At 39.2% G+C, this 19,612-nt stretch overlaps 2 protein-coding genes across 2 annotated transcripts; both read right to left on the bottom strand.

Annotated features, from left to right (window-relative positions):
- Positions 1 to 487: 487 nt before the first annotated feature.
- LOC130713282 (uncharacterized) lies at positions 488 to 988 on the bottom strand. Its single transcript, XM_057563063.1, has one exon. It carries the CDS (start codon positions 986 to 988, stop codon positions 488 to 490), a length of 501 nt encoding a protein of 166 aa, XP_057419046.1.
- A 7,289-nt stretch (positions 989 to 8,277) lies between these two features.
- Positions 8,278 to 10,114, bottom strand: LOC130728063 (transcription repressor OFP1-like). Its single transcript, XM_057579395.1, has one exon. It carries the CDS (start codon positions 9,776 to 9,778, stop codon positions 8,630 to 8,632), a length of 1,149 nt encoding a protein of 382 aa, XP_057435378.1. The 5' UTR covers positions 9,779 to 10,114; the 3' UTR covers positions 8,278 to 8,629.
- Between the last annotated feature and the right edge of the window lie 9,498 nt (positions 10,115 to 19,612).

Genomic DNA, 19,612 nt, shown 5'->3' with positions numbered 1-19,612 from the left:
CATGGCAGTGGCAATGTCAGTGGGCACGGGTGAGGCTGAAGCAGCATAAGCCTGAGGGCGCTGGCCCAAAATGCCGGGTTGCCGAGGAGGAGCAAAGGGACGAGTCCACTGAGAGGTAGGGTATGGGCACGGAGGCATGGCCCATGGAGGTGGGGTCCATCCCCAATGCTGGTACGGGAAATACGGCGGCTGAGGTGGCATCGGAGGAGAGGAGCCCTGAGAGGTGCCACTGCGGGATCCGCCACCGTTGCCACGATTCCCACCACGACCCTTAGAGTTGTGGGATCGAGAACGGTTGGAGGACCGACGATCAGAGCATAGAGCGAGCTTGATGAAAGGAAGGGAGCGGATTGCTCTGACGAATCAAAGTGGCAACACCCCGGTAAGCATCAGTGAGGCCGGAGATGAGCTGCAAAACCAAACGGTGATTGTTCACAGGAGCACCGACATCACGGAGCTGGTCAGAAAGCGTCTTCAGACGCTGACATTAGGTGGCGACGGTCGGAAATGCCTCCATACGAACAGTAGAGAACTCCTGCTCCAAGGTGACAACACGGGCGTTCTGATTATCCTGAAATAAATCTGCCAAACGCGTCCAAGCAGTGAAAGTAGTGGAGTCAGGCTCCATGATGGTAGACATTAGATCAATAGAAATGGTGGAATAAATCCACTGAAGGACCGTGGCATCCAACGTGACCCATGGCTCATAAGTAGGGTCTGTGACTTGCGGGGTAGGCTTGTCCGCAGCAGGGACAATGTGATGCAGAACGCGGTGGGAACGAGCATGAATGCAGAAAAGCTCCGCCCAGGTGCCATAGCGATCAGTCTCCATGTCAAGCATAATAGGAATGTGATTCTTAATGTTTGAAACAACAAGCGCCAGGTGAAAATCAGGCTTGGCCAGCGGGGTGAGAGGAGCCACCGGGGGGGCTGTAGTCGGAGAGGTGACGGGCACAGGAGTGTTGTCCGATGAGGCTAGAGAAGACATGGCGATGAAGGGTTTGGCCGAGAGGGAAGAAAAATAGGGTTTTTTTTTTTTTAATTTGAAGGTTGCTAGCTGGTCTGGGCGAACCGGTCTAGGCAGAACCGGTCTGGGTGAACCGGGTCACTAAAGTGCTGAACCGGGCAGCAAACAAAGAAACAGATCTCACAGAAGCACGTTCAAAGTGCAGATCTGGAGAAAAAGGACGTTGCAGGTCAAAGCAACAGAAGCAGAATGGCGTTGCGGGCCGGTGGTCGTGTTGCAGTGGCGTGAAGAGAGGAGTGCGGGGCTGGCTGCGGTAACTGGCGGCGCAAGGAGGATGTCGAGATGGTGGCGCGGCCTGTAGTGCAGATCGGGAAAGAGAATGAGTGGAGAGGGTGGCTGCGGGTGTGCTGCAGCGGTGGGAGAGAAGGATTGGAGAGGGTGGCTGCAGAGGTTGTGCAGCGGTGGGGAAGAAGGATTGGAGAGGGTGGGTTGCGGCTGCAAGGGAGAAAGCAGCAGCGTAGAGTGGGAAGTGCGGAAGCAAGCGCGGCGGCGGCGACACGGGCCTTTGTGCGTGAGGCGGTGCAAGGAAAAGAGAAAGGGGCACGACAGTGATTACGCACGGAGGCTAGGTCTGGATCAGAAAAGCTGCTGATACCATGTAAGATAATTGAATTTGTGAATATTATTGATGAAATGTTACAATATTTATACAATGTATAGTTGACTAATGCATAAATGCTAAGCCTAATTACAAAGTAATTACAGGTAAACAAATATAGAATAATTGACATATTCCTATTCTATCACTTTTTTGCTCTTCTTTTCGGGTATTATTCATTCATGCATCACTTCCTCTTCCTTCTTATTTCACATATTTTTTTATTCTTATATATATTTCTTATTAGGTGGAAGTATTTTTGGTTTTTGAATGAAACTTTATTGCTTTTTCTTTCCTCTTTTTGGTTTTTGTTTCTAGTGATTGCTGTCTAGATTTGCATGCTATCTGGTGTGGTTCATTTTCACCATCAAAGTAAGAAAACTTTGGAACAAGACAAAAGATCGACATGACAATATACCCGTAGCGAAAATTAAGCAAGACCCAGAATCTTGCAGATTTTCATCAAATAATAGTTAGTGTGTTTACTTCATGCTGCCTATATATTATATATATACATAATAGCAAGTGCTAATTAAGGCGACGCTACATATAGGTAGGACCGTAAGGTTATGTTTGATCTGACTCTTACCAGTTATTGTCCTTTGACAATTTTTGGGATCATATATGTCTGCCAAATTAATGGCCCAAATCTCTATAATTTGCTTGTGATAGTAACAATCTCTCATATGAACACAGTACCAATAGGTACAAAACATTAGTCCTTCATCATCATGATATATAGTTCTTAGAGTTTTTTTTTATGTATGTCTAAATTTTGAAAAGGGTCAAAATTAAAAAATAATTAGTTGATCTCTAACATAGCGATTTGACTCATTAACCTTTTTGTTTATGATAGAGGGTTAAATAGTGAGAGAGAGAATCAAAGTGGAGATAATTAATGTATGTCCTCAATTTGAAGAAAAAAGTGAGTTTTTTTTTTTTTCTCTATCACTTCATTTGATACAATAGAGCTAGATTAGAGAGAATTAACAATTTCCACCTATTTTGTAGTCAACCTTAAGAAAGAGAGCTGTTAAAAAAAAAACCTTAAGAAAGAGAGACTTAGAGAACGTGATTATCACCGACTTTATTAAATCTTCACAAATTGTGAAGAAAAATCAAAGAGCAACCAATGTTGTTGATAATATCTCAGGAAAGTTACGATTTGTTTAAGATATTTATATATTACGGAGGGTTTTGGCTGTTGATAACTAATTTTTTAAAGTCGGCCAAGTTTTTTGTAGGTGGCAATTTCAAATTTTGAAATTACCGACAACATTTTCCCTCACTAATAAATTTTTCAATTTTTAAGAATTCGCCAAGTTATTGGCAGGCGTCTATTTTAAATTTTAAAATTACCGACCGACTCTTTTTTCTGTCGGTAATAAACTTTCAATTTTTTTAAAGTGCGTCAAGTTATCAGTAGACATCAACTTCAAATTTTAAATAACCGACGAATTTTTCCATCGGTAATTTTGCGGTAACTAATCCCGCAAAAAAAAAAATTCGGTCAAATTAATTACCGACGACTTTTTCTACCAATAAGTTATTTTTTAAAATTTAAACATGTTACCAACGGCCCAACAAGATTTTTTGATGATTTCTAGACCATCAATAGTTCAATATTTTCATTTAGTGTTAGCTTCAACCCTTTCAACGTCTGCCTCGACACCAACGCTAAATCAGCTATAGTGTCGGGTTTTGGCCAACGCCATTTCGTGATTTTCTTTAGTGCTTACTATCCTTGCTTGCGGAAGGTTATTCTTGAAATTGATTATTTGAAGGTCTTTGAGACTTGGAAGTGGAGCTTTACTAGTAGCTCATATCTTCCATTGTTGGAGGTCTTGTTAGCTTGATTTTGTCAATTTTCTTTTTGCTTGTTGTTCTGGGGGTCGGTAAAATACCCAACCCCCTCCTACATCCGAACAGGACGAGCACCCATATGGGTCGAGAGGGACGACGAGCCCCAGCCCCACATGAGATGACTAGCCCGCCACTATACACAGGACGACATGAGCCCACCCCACGTGAGACGACTAGTCCTGTAGCTTGAAGGGACGACTAGTGCTAGCCCTATACAGGACAAGTAGTGCCAGCCCTATACGGGACGACTAGGGCCAGCCCTATATGGGACGACTAGTAATTTCTTCGCTGATCAGAGCGACGAGGGGTCACCATAGCAAAGAACGACAAGAAACATCATGAAACGACCTGACAACATCTACCTGACCACCACACGGGATGACCAGGGATTGACCCGAGTACCAGATGACCACCGACAGCCCACCACAACGGGAGGAAAGGTTCGAATCAACTCAGTTGTAACATCCCTGGGGCCTGTGACATAGAGTCAGAACTCGAGGCCCAGTCAGCAGCTACTAGAGTCCCTGAACCGTTAGATTACTGGAGTTGACAAAGGTAGCAGACAGATCCAACGATGGGGATCCTCTCTAGATCCTAGGTTATCATCATCCCTAGGAACTACTCTAGCCCCCCTCTTTGATATATAAAGGTCCCTCACCGCGAGGGACCAAGGTAACTATTTCATTATCTTCCATCTTCTACAAAGAAATACCTTTACCAGGAACGAAAACTAACTTCAGCTTCGGAGTGACTTGCAAGACCCTCTCCAGGGTTCACCTTCCACTACTAGGGATCGTCGCTACCCGCTCGCTAGTCTTCCGGCGTTTTCTTCCTCTCCAACCCACAAGACTCTTCCGCCCTTCCTCTTGCTACCCCCTCCTGGGTAGATTTTGTTGGATTCTCCCCAATCACTTGTAAAACTGATAATTGTGTCAGCAATTTGTTTTGCTAATATAGGGAGCTTTATCGTTTTTGAATTATGTTTGACTAGAGAAAATCTCGTCACATATCTTTCATTGATTGTGATGTATTGATCACCTCACTGCGTACCATTTCTTCTTACTTGATATAATTCTGTTTTAAAAAAAAAAAATATTCCGTAACGATTTTTTTTTTATTATTATTATTTTTAAGTCTGCATAATATTTTGTCAACCAAATTTTATCGGGTTTAGTTTACTAAAATATTTTGGAGAGCTATGGATGTCCATACAAAAGTTATAGTCAATTCAATGTGATATATTAGTAGAACTGGCACTGCAAAAACAAAAAATCACAGTAAACTTTCAGGAAAAATTAAGGATGAACTATTTATATAATTTGTTCTTTTTAGTCATCTTTTGGTAGGGTTGTCAAGCTATAACATCTCCTTTGTCATGGAAAGAGACAACATTATGAATGGGAGCTTTCTTTCAAATGTGGAATTACACTTTATGTCCACATATAATTTCACTTGGGGTCTAGCGATAGGTGAACCAAGATTTATAAAAATGTAGCCATGATGAGTAAAAGAAAAAGGAATTAGGATGCTTTTTGCTTTGGATTTTATTTTATTCATTATCAAAATAAATCTTTTGTACACTACAACTCTACAACTGTTCAATATTCACAATTTTTATTCATATATAGTAGTATTAGTTAAACTACATAGGTTCTATTTTCCAATGTAAAAAAAAAAACTACATAGGTTCTATTTATTTCTCCGTTGGTCCGGGAGCAAAGAGACTTTGGGATATATTCATAAATATAAAAGTCAACGGAGATATGAGGAGTTAAACTAGCTAGCTAGGCAAAAAGCCAAAAACTAATTTACATTCACCACATATTCAGGAGTTACCGTACAAAAGTTTTTTCTCAAAAATTGATTAGGGTTCTAGAATCTTGGTAGAAGATTTCTAAAAATTCACTGAATCATTTTATTTGTTTAACTATTAACTACTCTTTAAATGTTTTAAGATAACCTATTCTTCCATTTGAATTTGTTGTAGTTTGTAGTTTCTAACTAGTATCACGCAATGGTAAAAAAACAGACTGAAATTAGATTTAGACTTCTAGGCATATATTTGTATTTTAGCCAAAAGGGGAAAAGTGTGGACACGATTTATAGCACACTGTGTGACTGTGAATTGTTCATCTCACCAAATCTTTGGAAGTTCATATGGGCACACGGCAAGGTCCTCACCAGATGAGCCTATGTCCCTAGTTAAAGTCTGTAAATAACTTTTGTAATAAACGAAGTAGCTTTAGCTTTTTAAAATCAAATTTTACACTTTAGACAAGCTTTGGCAAATTAGAGAGCTTTTATATTTTTCTTTCACAGTTCATAGGGTTTATTAACGCAGATGGGACTGTTTAGCATTTTCAAACCCTCCGTTCCTTATTATAAGTCACATTTTTTGAAAAAAATTTGTTCCTAAATATAAGTCACTTTCTAATATCTAGGAAGCATTAAATAATTTTTTCCAAATTCACCCTCATATTTAATATGAAAGAGATGATGAACTATTGATATATTAACTTGGAGAGAGAAAATTATAGAAAAGTAAATAAGGGTAGTCTAGGAAAGCTAATCATTTCTTTTACAAATTTATTATTACTAACTACTTTTCTTAATCTAAGAGAATTAGTTTTTTGTGACTTATAAATAGGAACAGAGGGAGTAATTTGAAATTTCAATGTTCAAATCTCGGTAATTAAGTGCATATGTGTGGATTTGATAGTTAAAAGTCTATTTTCCTCACCCCGGGTAATCATTTCTTTTACAAATTTATTATTACTAACTACTTTTCTTAATCTAAGAGAATTAGTTTTTTGTGACTTATAAATAGGAACAGAGGGAGTAATTTGAAATTTCAATGTTCAAATCTCGGTAATTAAGTGCATATGTGTGGATTTGATAGTTAAAAGTCTATTTTCCTCACCCCGGGTAATCATTTCTTTTACAAATTTATTATTACTAACTACTTTTCTTAATCTAAGAGAATTAGTTTTTTGTGACTTATAAATAGGAACAGAGGGAGTAATTTGAAATTTCAATGTTCAAATCTCGGTAATTAAGTGCATATGTGTGGATTTGATAGTTAAAAGTCTATTTTCCTCACCCCGGGTAATCATTTCTTTTACAAATTTATTATTACTAACTACTTTTCTTAATCTAAGAGAATTAGTTTTTTGTGACTTATAAATAGGAACAGAGGGAGTAATTTGAAATTTCAATGTTTAAATCTCGGTAATTAAGTGCATATGTGTGGATTTGATAGTTAAAAGTCTATTTTCCTCACCCCGGGTATTATGATTTATGAAAGTGATGATAAAATTATGATGCTGGACCTCATACTCATTAGGCTCGGGAAAACCTACAGAAAATTTAAGATTTCATTATTTTTAAACTTTTTTGTTAATCTTATTTTTTATGTATATTTTTTAAATAAATTGTGTAGAAAATATATTTTAATTCAAATAATTAATAAGTATATATGCAAAATATATAAACTAAACAATTTAGAATTAAAACTGTTGGGGAGACATGGGAGCTCATGGGCCGAGGAGCAAGATATCAATAGATATCGACGTCACATCTTAACCCAAAACCTTAAGGCATTAGGTTCATGGGTCATATCTCTTATAAAGCCTTCTCCTCACTCATACTTAACCAATGTGAGACTCTAACTCCGCACTTGAATTCTCAACCCAAAAAATCTAATTATTACATTTGGGCACATTCGAGCACAAATTTGAGGCGGGTACCAGCATCCCAAAACTCATCTCCATCCTCGGCTCTTTGGGTTTGGGTTCAGTCTTTATCTTAGCCTGGTGAATGTAGGTTTTTTGTGAAAATCGGGATTGTGATTGGAGGTACCACGAGTTCGGGTTTAATTACCATACTATATAGAAAGCATTTTTCTTCTTTTGAAACGTTGTGAAGAGGAGAGTGATAATTGCTGCATATTTACATGTACCATTTTCTCGATGTGTAAAAAATGTAAAAAAAAAGTACATGTAATAATAAGTTTTCTTGCAAATTAAAAACATTGCTTTTTTCCTGAGTACCTGTGTCATGTGTGTTGTTGAGGTGGCATCCAAGATCTTAAAAGCTGTATACTCTGGCTAGGATATAAGCCCTTCAAATCTTTGGGATTCAAGACACGAACCCAAGAGTTTGTACTTGAAAAGGGCAATTTCTTTTGGGGATACAAAAAATAATGATAAAAATTCCAAAGATTAATGGAAGAAGGTGTCAGTTATTGCTGCTGGTTCTGTTTCCTGTCCCTTAAAATATTAACAATTTATACAATTTTGTGCCAGTTACGTGTAGTTCCCAAACCACTTTGGGTCCATGAAGGTACTGAAATTCAGAAGCAAATGTTGTGCTCCAAGTTCTGTTAAGGAAGATGACAAAAAAACTAACAATGCAGGATAGTGGAAAACTTTTTTTGCCTTTCCTTACACACATTAAATGGTACAAATGGATGTAAGAAGTAAGAACTAACCATTTCACACTTTAAAATTTCATGCAATATGAATTCTTCACCTCATCAATGAAAAATTGACTGAAATTCCTAAGCCCTTTTTTTTTTCCTATCGACCAAAGCCATTAGTTGCAGAGTAAATTTCATTCTATATCAGTTCAATTCCATCACAAAACCTCTGACATTTTTTTTTATTACCAATCTCACAGCCAACAGCCGCCATGAAACTAATTATCAGAAGTTCAAAAATCACATTAAGTGGGTAGGAATCTTCCACTAAATCTTTCTTTTAATATATCATTCAAGGATAAATTTCTCGACTAAATGCATAAAAAGTGTAGCTATCTACCAATTGTGCTGCTACTTGTACAAAACCTGCTCATGGATTTTGCATTCAATTTCAATTCTAAAGGTATAATCAATCATAAGAAGATACTTCTATGGGTAGCTTCTAAGTTCTGGTTGATTCTAAGGCCACAGAAGATGATCCAAACATGATAGAAGCATTTGTAAACTTCAGAATCTTAGCTCAAATATTGGCTTAGCAATTAGCACCAAATTAGTCCATTAAATATTAATTAAACTTAACAAACAAATTTCATATTAATCACATATGAACAGAAAATTGTGTATCAGAAACTCATTTAGAATCTCCTTGGATACTTTTCTTCTACTAATTATCAGTTAAATCAAACCAAATTTGCTTGAACACTTTGATAATGAGATCATGATACTCATCTGAGTTCAGAGAAAGGTAACAAGCTAGAAGATCCTCCAAATCCTTTGAATCCCTGATGTTGTTCTGCTCAATCATCTCCACCATTGATTCTCTGAAATCCCTCTGCGGATCAAACGACGACTTCACAATCGCGAAACTATTCGAGAAACTGCTCCGGCCGCCGCGGCCGCGGCTGGAGGAAACACTTTTCCGGCCATGTCCCTGAACTCTCCGGCTTCCGATTCTTGGCGAGTTCATCCGAATTCTCACACCAGGAGAAGAAGTTAAGGAGAATCTCCTACTTGGGGTTTTCATCTGTTGTTGTTCCTTCAAAATCTTTACTTTCAGTGACCCTTTTACATTGTGTTCTTCATTTGCAGCAGTGATTCTGATTCTGCTTCTGGGTTTGGTTTCTTTCTTCTTTGCATCCACCACAATGTCTTTGAACTTTGCTGGTTTGGTCAAGATTGGTGGAAGCACTGGTTGCTGTGAAATTGAGTCATACTCATACGCATCTAGCTTATCATCTTTTCTGACTATGGAATTGTTGTCCACATCGATGATGATGTCATTGGTGTTGTTGTTGCAGTGCAGCTTGCAGCCACAAGTGTTGGACCCTGAAACCGTCTGAGTGGGAAGAAGAACGTTGTCTGTTCTGTTTTCTGGTTCAGGGGATCCTGATTCTGCTGAGCTTTCAAGTGGGGAATGTGATTCAAGGTTGTTGTGGCAGCTGCAATTAGCAGATGAAGGGGTTACAAGCTTAGGTGAAGAAGTGGTTCTTCTCTTGGTCCTTTGTTTGGATGATTTTCTGGGTGATTCAGGGTAATTGGAATCTTGAACATTTTGGTTATTTTTTGCTGGTGAAGTGTGGATTCTGTTGTTGGGTGAGTTGAGTTCTCTTGTGAAGTAGTAAGACTTTCTGGGAGTGCACTGGTGAGGTTGTTGCTTTGGTTTTGATGAGTGTGGGAATGAGACTGGTGAAGGTTGCTTTTTCTTCCTGGGTTGTGTTGTTGGGGTTTGCTTTGTTGCTCTTCCCATGTCCCTGAGCTTGTAAAACCAAGCATTGGGCATCATATCTGATAATCTGAACCTGCAATTGCCCATCTTTCTCTCAATCTGTTGTGTCTAGGCCTCTCCCTACTTTCCCTTTGATTGTTTGTAAAGTAGTAGTTGGGTGCTATCTATCTATTTCTCTCTGTGGTGAATGAGGGGTGAGAGTGAGACATCAGGTAACTCCATCAGAGTTTCTTTGGCACTATTGGTGTTGTGGGATATATAGAAAAGAAAAGGAGGAGGCTAACGGAATTGGAGGTGGGGATTACTGTCACTGCCTCTTTGGCACTCTTGGCATTGTGAGATGTGTAGAAAAGAGTGGGAGACTTTTGGAATTGGAGGTGAGGGTTTTTCGGGTCCACACAAGAGAACAAAAAGGATGGCATACAAGAAACTGAGTTGGGTTGAGGTGGTTTTTTTTATAAGCAAATGTTTGTGGTTAGTACTGTTAGTAATTACAAATGTTACTTCTCAGGGTTTGAACCTTGTACTTTTATCTCTAACACTTATTTTTACCTTTAACTCAACCAAATGAGTTACCCCTCCCACCCCTGGTGAATTACCTTGCTGGTAAATGACACTATATTACCTCTCTTTTTTTTAAAATAAAAAAGAAGGTTTTTTACTACCAAAATAAGAAGGTCACGAAGGTAAGTTCAAGGGAAAATTTTGGGGTAGACACCCGATGAGCTTAGACACTTAGAGTGAGAAAGGATTAAAAAATAAAGATATAATAATGAATATGATATATGGTAAGATGTGATATATGGTAAGTTCAAGTGGTGAATGTGTATTTCCTTAGGGGATTTCACCTAGGTTTTTTGTCTGGGTTCGATCCCCTCTGAGGTAAAAAATAATACATTTGTGGTCAGTGACATCACTACTGTATCTCGAGGCAGATTAGTCACGTGAGACCCCTTTTCCCTGTGGAGACTGGTGATCAAAGAACAAAAGAAAAAGTGATAAGAAAAGAATTAAACAAATATTTGCGATGTAAGTGTCTCTATTGTTTGGTATCATAACTGAGTTTTAAGTTTAAACACCGTATTCCTTGCCTACATCCTTGGGAGTTTTTTTATGCATAGAAGACAATTTTATTTGAGATCACTACATAGAACGAAAATGAGGCAGTTTCTTACCCAAGAGAAAAAAATCCTTAATAAATAGTGTTTAATGTTATTTTTGCTTGGCCTCCTGTAAAATTTCTTTACTGTCTTTCCCAAATAAGCTCTATTAATGTTACTTAATGTGTTAATTTTTTGTCCGTTAAGACTTTTCTAGTTTGGTTCTTGTTCGAGTCTTAAATATGTATATTATAGCGGAGCTAACTCTTATAATGAGAGTTTTCCATAAAATATGTTCAAATCTAATACCTTATTTTAATCGAATCAAACATGAACCATTTGAAACAATTACCCATAAGCAATTGCCCTTTTGGTTTAAGACACGGTTTTGTTTCTCCAAGTGGATTAGATGACATATAAATAATAAAGTCACAGTAAAAAAAACAGATAGCCCACAAACACAATTGATTCTGTTATGGCCTATGCAATATTTAGAGTGCTTTCCCTGCTAGTGCTTGAAACCTGAGCGCAGACACTAACACAAAGAAAAACTGACCAAGACAGACCCATGAATTGTGTTCTTACATGTAAAGTAAAAGCACTATACTTTTGTAAGTGGTGAAGATGTGCTATTTTGCTGAAAGTTCGTTGGCTGAATGCAATCAGCAAGCAACGCGATTTTGGTTAAAAAACATGATCTGATTAGAAAGTGGAAAAGGAACACACAGAGATAGTAACTGATGAAAATAACATCATGATCATCAGTGGCAGGGAAAAAAAGAGAGAGATCAGCTTCAGGAATTGGAAGCTTGTAGCGTGGGTCAGGATTACATGCACCAATCCAATAAGGAAAATCTCAAGTGGCCCATCTTATTATAGAGAGTGTGAAATCTTGGATTACTCTGCTTTTTTGGTCTATATTCAGATATTCTTTCTTATCATTGTTTTCTCTTTCACGTTTTTAGAAATTTAACATGGGTTTGGTATGTGGTGAGAAAGTCTGAGTTCGGCCCTATGAGTGTGTATCCATCATTTTCATGGAAAACTCTTGATGCACCATGTCTCTTAAGGTAAGAAAAGGAATCAATTTTCAACCAGGACAAATATCATAGATTCCCATTTTGCAAAATGAAAAAGTAAAGGATAAATTCAGAATGGATTGAGGTCACAGGATGACAAGGTGGATTTTAGAATTATAATTTGCCCAACTAATAAATCTCATTTTGAAGTATCTTATTCGAGTGTCATTCACCCAATGGGTGCCGGTTATAGTGATTACTTGAACCTCTAAAATTGAAAATTCGATATTTTTAATAATCACATTTTTAGAGAGACATACACCCTTCACCATACTTGGGCCAAACGAGATTAATTACCTCAAAGAGCATGCTTATGTTAAACAAATAAAAATCGAGTTTCATTGACAAAATTATGTTAATTTATTTTTGGATATAGTTTTTTTTATGAAATTTTTGGATATAATTTTGAGTCTCAAACTAAAAGGAAAATCAAGTTACCCGTTAACTTAATTGTAATAATTTGTTGAACTAGTTTTTTTTAATTTTTTGTCATATTTTAATTGGGCAACAGTAAAAAATTGCACACATGAAATTGTACCTAAATTTTATCCTTAAATTGCACACATGAAATTTTCCAGATGACTAAGATATCGTGTTTTGATCAGCATTTGCCAAAATTAATTGTGAAAATTTTGATTTTAGTAAAATTGATTATGATAAAAGTGTGTTGAATGAAAGTGAAATAACTTATATTTGAATATATTTATAAGAAAATCATTTTTATTTGGTAATATTGTAAACTCAATTGTGAAATCTCACATGTTCCCCAAAAGTTAGAGTTGTGGCTAGAATTCCTATTTGAGAAAAGAATCATCCAAACACCCAAATATTTACTCTGATATTGAAGAATCAATATTAATAGTTATAATCAAGCATGTCAAAGTGCGTCAATTTGACTTACTCAAATTGGGTCACCACAAATTGAAAGAAAAATGAGTTGAGTTGAGCTAACTTACTTTTATAAATGGTGTGACTTTGAAATTATGATCCGGCTCAACCCACCACAAATTGGTGGTGAATTTGGTGAGCCAACTCACTTTTATTTTATAAAAAAAGTTCATCAATAGTTGTAAAAATTGCATAAATGTAAGTTAGAAAAGTTGAATTTTCAATGCATCAAACCAAAAATACCTAGAAAATTGTTTCATTAATAAAAATTGACTCATATTGGTATTATTGTAAAAAAATTATTTCATGAAACTAAGAAGGTCATGAGGCATTACATCCAGCTCAACGATAAGCAGGGTGTTCATCGGATTGGATTAATCCGATGAAACCGACGAACCGAACTGAACTAAAACAATTGGATTGATTTTTTTTATTATTCGGTTTTAAATCGATCCAAATTGATAAAAACCAATGAAGATTGGTTCGGTTCATGGTTTGAAAAATTAAAAATCAATGAACCGATGAACCGAACTGATGATATATATTTATTTATAAAATATGTGTATATATATATATATATATATTAAAGAAATATTTTGAAGAAATATTGTTTATGTTAGTTATACTTATTATGTTTTGTTTTCTATTATTAATTGGTAATGTTTTTGTTTACAATAAAAGCACCCTCTTATTGATTGAAAACTTTGATAATTTGTAATGATACTTATACTAAACACTATTTTAATCATTTCTACATTGTTAAGTACTTAAGTTGTTGATTATGCATTATGAATTTGTGATTAACTATGATTGAGTTACTAATTTGTCATTTTTATGCATTGTTAAGTAATGAATTATATGTGATTGTTATTTATTTAAAGTTGTGGTATTGATATTGACCACACTAATGTTGTGAAACCCATGAACCGATCTGATCCAAATCGTTCATCATTGGTTTGGTTTGGTTTTGGAATCATTGTTGCTAACAATGGATAGAAACCGAACCAATGAATTTTGATTGGATCGATTTTTAGTTTTGTAAGGCCCAAGTTTTAACGCTTTGGATAAGTGAATAAAATAAAAGAGTTATTTGATTAAGATAAATTTGGGAAGGAAAGAGGTTCAGGAAAAGTCCAAGAATGTATCGAAAAACCGAAAGAGTTATAGCACGACTAACATACGCTTAATCCTAGGTCGAAGGTATTAGTGAATAGTTAATTTACGCTTTAGGACACGATGGAAACTAATTCCAAAAATCCTCAGAGAAATGTTAGAACTTCTCTTTTCCGTCCTTAAACAACCATTTCGATGCGAAATCCTGGAAAGTACGAACGTCAAATTCCAATTCTCGGAAGTTTGCCGAAACGGAATCCCTGATAGTTCGAAAAACCTAAGATCGACAGACGATGAAGACTTTTTCTATCCGGAAACTCTAATGAAGATTCCACCCGCGTTCACCTACTTCTCTCATCATTCCTAATCTTTCTTCAGAAGGAAGTTTTCTCGTCCGACGATCACTGCAAAAAGTAGTTTTTCGGGATAAACCGACTTACACCGACTTATGCCGATTTTGGATCTTTTGGTTTAATTCCAAGAATTCTATTTTGAGTTCTGGAATTCTGTCGCCAGAACCTATCTTAGAATGCGCAGAGGAACGCGCAGGAAAAATCGGAATCGCAAAAAAATCATTTTTCCGTTTTTTCCAAAACCTATAAATAGCTTGAAAAATTAGATTTTTTTGCAAAAACCCATTTTCCCCACCCCCAAAACCGCGAGTTCCTAGAGAGAGAGAGAGATCCGGATCTTCGTCGTTTCTTGCCCGTTTGCTTCACCGTTCGTCACTAATCGAAGACCTCGAGGTAGGTAATCTATACTCTCCTTCGAATCGTCGTTTCTGTCCATTTCTCCTGCGACTTTCCGAGTTCAAAATTTTGAGGTTTTTGAAAAACTGTTCAAATCAGCTGATTTCAGCGTCTAAACTCCTTCCCTGCATGCTCCTGAGCGTGTTCTGCGGATTAGATTTTGTCAAATGTCGACGAAATGCCGCCGGGATCAATTTCTACCCTAAATACCCATTTTTCGGCAAAGTCGCAACCTTTACGCTCTAATCTATCGACTTGGCTTAGTGCTAGTAGGATTTGTCGTCATAAACGTCGTTGTGGACGTCCCCATCCAATTTGTTTTTCAAAAATCCAATTTTGAAATTCTGAGCTAAAAATAATGACCAAACTGCCCCTATATCAGTTTTCAATCCGAAAATTTTTCCGAGCCTAGAACCGTCTTAGTTACGGCTTATGTTAACCTAGGAACCAAGTTTGATCGAAGAAAAATCGACCCTCCCAATTAAGGAAAGTGGCCGAGAGCTATATCAAGGGGGGGAGGAGAATCCGATTTTTCGAAAACTTGTCTTAACGCGTTAGATTGTCGTACCAAGGAGGTAGTAGTGTACTGTGTAACCCTAGGACCCTTTGATTGCTGAGTTTCTGACTCTTGGTGTTGATTTCTGTGATTTTTGCTTAAGGTTCGTTTGAGGAGATTCCAAGAAATCAAGGAGAAGAGTTTGGAGAACATATTGAGGAAGAAGCTGGAAGACCCACCGGTGAGGGCTACTCTCTGAATTACTAGATAATGCTTTAGGTGTCGATGAAATTCGACTTGATTTATGTGTTATGCACCTAATTGCTAAATGTCTGAAATGATTTCTGAGGCTTCGGCCGAACTTGTTGAGTACTTGATGCCATGATATTGTGTGCTAAATGATTCACATGCTATGTGCTACATGGTTAACTTAGGATGTGTTGGAATATGCTGTTTATGTCTTTTGGTTGAGCTGTTTCAATGATGCTATTCCACTCGTGCCTATGTTTCCGGAAAGTGAGGATTACGGGCAGGTCATGCCGAATTTTTATGAGATTTTGAGAGAGTTTTAAAAGGACGAACGGAGTTCGGACCTTGTCATGCTCCAATGGATCGAGACCTTCTCAGGGAATTACTTGGGTTTATGGGAACTTTGAAACTCATAGGGAATACGATAAGACTAAAAAGAGCTATTTTTATAAAGAAATTCATAAGATATTAAACAACCTCTAAACCTTTAAATAAAGATAACAATCTCGGATGCAAGCTTTGGATTGAAGTTTAGTTTTGGAAAACGAGAAGTGTCGTCGGATCCAAGTGTTGGGAAGATTTCGAGTTTTGGGTATGTTGATACTCATTCGCTCTGGGAGCAGTTTGTTTAGCCATCCAAGGGATGAGCCGAGAAGCTTCACGGAGGTGTGAGACCTTGTGAATGCGTGATACTCCACTGAGGCGTGAGACCTTGTGGAAAGCATGGATCTTCACTGAGGCGTGAGACCTCGTGAACAGCATGAAACTTCATTGAAGCGTGAGACTTCGTGCAAGTGTGTAAATTCACTGAGGCGTGAGACCTTGTGAAAGCATAAAACTTCACTGAAGCGTGAGACTTTGTGAATGTGTGAGACTCCACAGAAGCGGGAGACTTCGTGAGAGCATTGATGACTCGAAGAGTTGTCGTGAGTGGTTGCACTCTTTTGTTTATGATTAATTGTATTTTGTCGCAGAATCGACATTTACCTTAGGGTATTCTTTTAGAGACTTTAAGTTATCTAGAACACGTGGCGACGTGTCGGGTGAGGTCGGAGACGTTGTTTGGCTAATCACTTGCATTCATGCACTCATTTTGAGGTTAATACACGGCGTGATACCGGACCTCGGTGGATTCCAAAATGGTCATAAGACCCGGATTTCCATATTTAGGACACTACGGTGGTCCTCAGTAGCAGACGGAATGGCAGACCTACGGGTTCACTGCTGATCTGACTACTTTTGTGTGGTGTAAGAGACACGCGAGCAGGAAGGTACCCACCGTGGCTGGTGTTAGGGCCGCCTCGTTGATGTCCATCCTTCTTCCGGAATGCATTTTGTTACCCAGCATTGCATTTCATGCAACATACATGCTAACTTAGTTGCTGAGTGTGATTGGTAACTGTTTATCCTATTTTTGAGGCATGCTACTTGTTTTTATGGCTCTTTATATTCATTGTGATACATGCAACCCTAGGAAGCTATCCCAAAACTTATAAGCCTGAGAGGCGAGTATTTATTATCCTATAATTATATCTGGTTTTATTAATTATATAATTCTTTGGAGTTGACCCTCGCGTCTGCTGTGTGTGTTTGGGCGGACTACGCCATTTGTCAGATGAGTATGGGGGATTGGTTTACCATGGTCAGCCCATCGGGGGGGACCAGGTACGAGATGCTTGACCAAGACGACCCAGGTGCATGGGTGGTCGATCCCGAGGGCCACCGTGCGACCTACACCGGTCGGATCATGGAGGACCGTGTCGATCGATTTGGACGCTTGACGGAGGGAGTGATGAGGAGGCACATAGTGAGCTTCAACCTGCCTCCAGGAGTACACTGTGGACCCGGCTTGGGAGTACCTCCACCGCCACCATCTCCTTCAGATGATGAGGACCCTTCTGAGGAGGTGCCAGTAGGTGGGGCTTCGACGGAGTCTAGTCCGTCTACTGCTGCTGCTGTCGTCGCGGATCTCGTTCCGGGCCCTGAGCCCGAGAGTCCAGTGCGGGAGCGCATTAGGGTGGACAGAGAGGGCAGTGTTGAGTACGTCGACCTAGTAGTCCTGGATGCAGATTCGGATGACGACCGCGCTAGCGTGTAGGATCGAGTGCTAGTGTGGGCTCCTCGGGTAGGGATAGTGTAGGAGTAGTGTCGATGCTCTGACCGTCATGCTTCCGTTTTTGGGGACAGGGTAGTTTTCCTACCGGTAGCTTTTGTGTGGTTTCCTATGGAGATCACAGAGAGCTGGTTGGATTTAGGGGGGTCTTTTCTTAGGCCGCTGGGCCAACTTGCTCTCAGATTTTGTAGTTTAGTGTTGCGGACACAGTATCTTTATCTTGGACTGTACATATTGCCTTCGGGCGTTACTCTTTTCTGTCACCCGTCACTGGAGGTTACTCGTGACGTGGTAGTATTTAGCGAGGCATGTATATATAGTTGTATAGTAGTTCCTTTTATCTTTTGTTGGGGAGTTTTATTGCTTTCTGTCTTTAGTTATATTGTCGAAAAAAAAATAATTCACGTTTTTCCGCTTAAAGTATTTTCTTTTGGTTACTAAAGTGACGCCACCGAAATCGGGGTGTTACATTTGTGGTATCAGAGCTTGTCGAGTCCTTCGGGAGTCTTTGGGGAATAGGTCTTCTGTGCTAGGTTGTGTGACTCTGCAAAGAGTAAAAATTGATTGTCTGCCAAGCGATTTTTCGCTTAGAATTGTTTGAAGTTATTGCTTAATCATATTGTATAGTTATATTGGATGCTATCTTATGATGGGCACTAACTGTTTGTTAATTTAGCAGAACATGGTGAACGCTAACCAACTAGCTGAGATGATGGCCACTATGGCCCAAGCTGTGACTGCACAGGCAAACGATAATGCTATGAGGCGTGCTGCTGAGGAGGCACGTGATCAGCACCAACGCCAGAGGGAAGTGACAATGGATCAGAACAGAGGCCTGAATGATTTTAGGAGACAGGATCCACCTAAGTTCTCGGGGGGTACGGACCCGGACAAAGCGGATCTCTGGATCCAGGAGATTGAAAAGATCTTCGGTGTATTGCAGACTGCTGAGGGGGCCAAGGTGGGAATGGCAACCTTTCTACTGTTGGGTGATGCTGAGTACTGGTGGAGAGGCGCCAGAGGAATGATGGAAGCAAACAACTTGGAAGTGAACTGGGTTTCGTTTCGTGCTGCTTTTCTGGAAAAGTATTTTCCAGATAGTGCGCGGGACGAGCGTGAGTCGCAATTCCTGACACTTCGTCAGGGTAGCATGTCCATCCCGGAATATGCTGCCAAGCTGGAATCGTTGGCCAAGCACTTTCGATTCTTCCGCAATGGGGTCGATGAACCCTACATGTGCAAGCGCTTTGTGAATGGGCTGAGGCCCGATATTGAAGACTCGGTGAAACCGTTGGGGATCACTCGTTTTCAGACTTTGGTTGAGAAAGCCACTGAGGTGGAGATAATGAAGAACAGGAGACTGAACCGTGTTGGGACAGGAGGGCCGATGAGGTCGGGCTCTCAAAATTTTCAAGGCAGAGGGAGATTTCAGAGTAGGAAGCCGTATCAACGTCCTGCAGGTAGAGGAATTGCTTCAGGATCTTATAGGCCCATGGTGGGTACTGCTGGAGGTTCTGGAGGTCAGACTGTGAACAGGGAGATGACCTGTTACAGATGTGGGCAGCCTGGGCACTATGCCAATGCTTGTACTGACATGAGGCCCAAATGCTTTAACTGTAACAAGTTGGGGCATACTGCTGCTCAATGCAGAGCACCCAAGACAGAACCAGCTGTAAACACTGCTCGTGGGAAGCGTCCTGCTGCCAAGGCAAGAGTCTACACCATGGATGGTGAAGAAGCTGAAGGGGTTGATGGTCTTATCAGGGGAGATTGCGAGATTGACGGTAATCTCCTAACTGTACTTTTTGATTCCGGAGCAACGCACTCTTTTATCTCTAGGGAATGTGCTACTAGATTAAAACTTCCCGTTACTGCTTTGAGTTTCGATCTTATAGTTACCACACCTGCCAAAACTCTGCTTGCCAATACTGCATGCATGTATTGCCCAGTAACCTATAGGGATAAAGTTTACCATGCTAACCTAGTGTGCCTAACTCTCAAGAACCTAGATGTTATCCTAGGGATGGACTGGTTGTCCCACTACCATTGTCTTCTGGACTGTAGCCGAAAGAGAGTGGTATTTCCTGACTCGGACCTTTCCGAGTATCTATCCGCCAATCATATTAATGTCTCT

This window comes from Lotus japonicus, chromosome 1 (genome assembly GCF_012489685.1).
Source record: "Lotus japonicus ecotype B-129 chromosome 1, LjGifu_v1.2".
Taxonomy (NCBI): domain Eukaryota; kingdom Viridiplantae; phylum Streptophyta; class Magnoliopsida; order Fabales; family Fabaceae; genus Lotus; species Lotus japonicus.
The sequence above is the reverse complement of the archived record's forward strand: the minus strand, read 5'-3'. Positions and strand labels throughout refer to the sequence as shown.

Excerpts from the sequence above, each read along its gene's own strand:
- LOC130713282 (XM_057563063.1), bottom strand. The coding sequence starts at position 988 with ATGTCTTCTCTAGCCTCATCGGACAACACTCCTGTGCCCGTCACCTCT.
- LOC130728063 (XM_057579395.1), bottom strand. The coding sequence starts at position 9,778 with ATGGGCAATTGCAGGTTCAGATTATCAGATATGATGCCCAATGCTTGG.